Source organism: Lolium perenne, chromosome 3 (assembly GCF_019359855.2).
Source record: "Lolium perenne isolate Kyuss_39 chromosome 3, Kyuss_2.0, whole genome shotgun sequence".
NCBI lineage: Eukaryota > Viridiplantae > Streptophyta > Magnoliopsida > Poales > Poaceae > Lolium > Lolium perenne.
Window position 1 is genome coordinate 253,656,700 of NC_067246.2, and position 4,127 is coordinate 253,660,826.

The 4,127-nt window shown below is 42.4% G+C and overlaps 1 protein-coding gene across 1 annotated transcript; it reads left to right on the forward strand.

The window, feature by feature from the left end:
• The first annotated feature begins 2,225 nt into the window (after positions 1 to 2,225).
• Positions 2,226 to 3,669, forward strand: LOC139838143 (uncharacterized). Its single transcript, XM_071827504.1, has 2 exons — positions 2,226 to 2,482; positions 3,474 to 3,669. Exons 1-2 carry the CDS (start codon positions 2,226 to 2,228, stop codon positions 3,667 to 3,669), a joined length of 453 nt encoding a protein of 150 aa, XP_071683605.1.
• The last annotated feature ends 458 nt before the right edge of the window (positions 3,670 to 4,127 follow it).

Consider the following 4,127-nt stretch of genomic DNA (forward strand, 5'->3'; position numbering starts at 1 on the left):
GGCAACTTTTTTTTTTATAGTTATGGATATGATCTTGTTACATAATCTATCAGAGGGGATACTGATTTAGGACAACAGTTAATTTGTACAGGAGCATTAGCTAAGCAACAGGCTAATATATGACTAATAATTAATTACGGCTAGCAAACTATATATATCTATATATACTCCAGCATATATAGACCACCAAAAGCACATTATATTACACATATATAGTGCCAGCCTTGAGCTCAATAACATAGTACCAAAAGGACACATTAATTATAGATACTACCGAGGAGGTTCAACGCTCATTTACTTGAGCACATTACATAGACCAACAGGCCATTAGATAGTACCAGATCGATCGATAAGAGGTTCAACGCTCATATTAGTTGAGCTCATACACACATATATATAGTACTACTAGCTTAATTAGAGAGGTTCAGCCTGCTAGCTCATTTCTCGAGCTTCCTGACATACAACTTGAGACCGCCCCGGGCGCGAATGCGGAACCAAAACACAAAGATATCATTTGCCTTCATCTTGCTCTTTCGCACCACAGCACTCCAGTTTGTTGTGATCACTGCACCGTCAAACTTCCCTTTGCCCTGGAAAATCCTCACTTTCACACCATGTCTCTCACTGTAAGAGACAAGAAAGTCATTATCTGGAAGCTGCATATTCTTCGAGATGTACTTCTTGGTAAACTTCCGGTTGAAGTACTGCAGATTATAAGATGCAAAACTTCGTTCAGATGAAGTAATTGTCAACATATAAAGATGCAAAAACATCCTTGATCGAGATGGAGTAATTATATTTACCATTCTGGAACAGCCTTCCACGGTACTTGCACTCTTTATAGTGCACACATAAAAAGGAATTGCGGGCGCTTTTGGTCAACAAGATATCTCGGGTATCAACTTGTGTAGGATTCATTTCCACTAGATTGGGATACATGCAAAAGTCATCCCATTCCTCACCTGCCTCTATCCTGGGACCTACATATATAAGGAAACCAGGGAATAAGGCCTAGTTTAAAGTTTTCCTAAAACTGAAGTATATCAAACCAACAGAATTTATAGAAACTGAAGTATTCCTTGAATGCTACAAATTGACTAGCTATTATGCCAAACCGAGACTAATTAAGCATTTGACCTATATCCTGCATCTATAACTACTATATATATATTTTACCTCGACGAGTCAGATGGACATCAGCAGGAGGAGGAGGAGCAACTTCCTCATGCTCAGCTGCACAATCCATTGCTGCAGCATCATCAGCTTTCTCTTGCTTGACGTGAACCCTATCTAGAGCACCATCCTCACCTTCGGAGGATGAGCTGATGTCGATGGTCTCAACGGCCTTCTTGGATGGGACCAAAATGGCAACTTCATAGTCATAGGGGTCCATGGTGTCGACCTAATAACAAGCAGTGAACAATTTGAGAACTATGAAACTATTAATTACACATTAATTAAAACTAAGTTGGGATGTTTAGGTTCAGATTGACATTCGCACTAGCAGCACTAGCACATGTTTTGAATCAATCTAAACCAGGAAAATCTACTCTAGCACTAAATCTACTTTGAATCGATCAAACCCTAGGAAAATTGCCGCTCGGACAAAAAAACCCCAATTAAAATCCCCCGAGATTAAGTACGGCAAACCCTAGAAAATCCCCCGCTCATCCCCCAAATTAACCTGAGCTTCGGCCGACGGAGGCAGTGGAGCTTCGGCCGACGGAGCTTGACGGAGCTGCTTGACGGAGCTTCGGCCGACGGAGTTGGGAGAGGAAGAGGCGGCAGTGGCGGCTGGGTGAGAGAGAGTGAGACAGGGGAGAAAGTTGCTTTTGGGTTGGGCCATTTTGGGGTGGGTGGGGCAAAATGGCACCCACTGACGTGTGGGGCCATCTGACGGGTGGGTTGGGCCATTTCCGGTAATTTTATGTGGATTAGGGGCCAGCAGGTAAAATGGACCCCTCATTCTCTGTTTTTACTAATTATAATAAATCAGAAATTCCCTCCTCCGCCTCTCCGCTTGACGGTTCCACTCCGCTTCTTGCCGGTTCCACTCCCACTAGACGGAAAAAACCCTCCTCCGCGCCAAGACGCTTCTGCCTCGCCGCTTCTGCCTCCTCCGCCGCTTCCTCCTCCGCCGCTTCTGCCTCCTCCGCGCCATGGACGCTGCTTCTTCTTCCTCTTCCTCTGTTCCGCAACCGCTTCTGCCTCCTCCGCCGTCAGCAATGCAGGCCATTACTCGAATCGGGACCTTCACCGTCCATGGCGGCAAGGAGATCGAAGTTGTCTACACAAACGAGGAGGAGACGATGAGCAAGTACACGAAGATGTACGCGCGATGGTATGCGGAAGAAGAAGAGAACAAGTTTGTAGGATTGGATCTCGAGTACACTCCGGAGGACCCCAACCACGAAGAAGACAACTACCTCGCCGTCGCTCAACTGTGCATGAGGAACCACGTCCTCGTCTGCCACTTTTCCTGGTTTGTAGACCTTAATCTTGCTCTGATTTACTTAATCTTGCTCTGATTTTGTTAATCTTGCTCAGATTTTAGTTAATCGCTAGTGCATGATGAACCAAGTCACCCTCGAGTGCTCTGTTTTAGTTAATCTTGATCTGTTTTAGTTAATCTCGAGTGCAACAAATTAAACTACAAACCGTGCTAGCTGCAAAACTAGTTTTGTTTCTGTGTTTTGTGTAACAAAAGCCACAAAGCATGGTGTGCTGATCTTGCAGATTGAATCTATCCATATGCTCATCTAGCATGTACTGGATTTCATTATACCAAATTAATTATCACAAAGCAAATTTCCGGAGTCCTGATCTTGCATTTAATAGACTTTTGTTAGTTTCAAAATTATATGATGCAAAATGATATTTCAATGACTAAAAAATTTGCACTTGCACATTTCATAAAAGTGTTGGTCATGCATTCTTTTAGTACCAAATGGATTATGACTAGATAATTTTCAGACTCTTGATCATGCACTTACTAAACTTATGTCAATTTTATTCAAGTTATGAGATTGCATAGACTAAACATTCGTATTCCCAAATTTTATTCAAGTGTTGATCTAGCAAGTACTAAATTTTTGCATCAAATTGAATCTATCCATATGCTCATCTAGCATGTACTGGATTTCATTATACCAAATTAATTATGACAAGCAAATTTCCGGAGTCTTGATCTTGCATTTAATAGAATTTTGTTAGTTTCAAAATTATATGATGCAAAATGAAATTTCAATGACTAAACAATTGCACTTACACATTTCATAAAAGTGTTGTTCATGCATTCTATTAGTACCAAATGAATTATGACTAGATAATTTTCAGACTGTTGATCATGAACTTACTAAACTTATGTAGTTTCAAATTTTATATTCAAGCTATGAGATTGCATATAGACTAGCTTCGTAGTCCCAAATTTTATTCAAGTGTTGATCTCGCAAGTACTAAATTTTTGCTTTCAGGACCAACGGGGAATGTCCGGCGCTGCGCTCATTCCTTCAAGATCAAGGAATTGTGTTCTGCAGCGTTGACAAGAGAGCAGATTTTATAAAGTTATATTACGAGAAGATTATAATTCCAAGGGAGAACTGGATCGATATCCAGGAAATTGTCATCGTCAAAGGTCTCAACGAGAGAGGAAACTTAATGAGGGATTGAATGGCTAGTCTTGCAACTAGCATCATCGACGAGTCGTACAGCCAGATGAAGAGCAAATTCCCTCGAGAGAGGCACAATTACTGGGAAGAGCAGCCGTTGTCTGATTTAAACCTGGAGTATGCAGCTAAAGATGCTTACGTGAGCTACCAGCTCTACGTTAAGATATGGTTCTTCCTGCGTTACCTTGTGTTTTGCCCCGGTTGCAAGAAGGAAGACGAGCTGAGGGGACGTCTGTGTTGCAAATGCAGGGTAGCAGAGATCGAAGCTGAACAGGCACAGAGAAATGCTGCAGCTGAAATAGCAAGGTTAAATGGTGAACTTGCAAGCGCGCTGGCTGAACTAGCAATCTTGAAGGCACCAGCTTCCTGCAGCGACAACACCCAGCAGACAAGTCCCCCTCATGGCAAACGGACGAAGATGAATGATGAGCAGTGGCTGGAGCGTAGTGATGCGCCGAA

Excerpts from the sequence above, each read along its gene's own strand:
- LOC139838143 (XM_071827504.1), top strand. The coding sequence starts at position 2,226 with ATGCAGGCCATTACTCGAATCGGGACCTTCACCGTCCATGGCGGCAAG. Across the intron at positions 2,483-3,473 it reads CTCGTCTGCCACTTTTCCTG|GACCAACGGGGAATGTCCGG; the intron begins GTTTGTAGACCT and ends TTTTGCTTTCAG.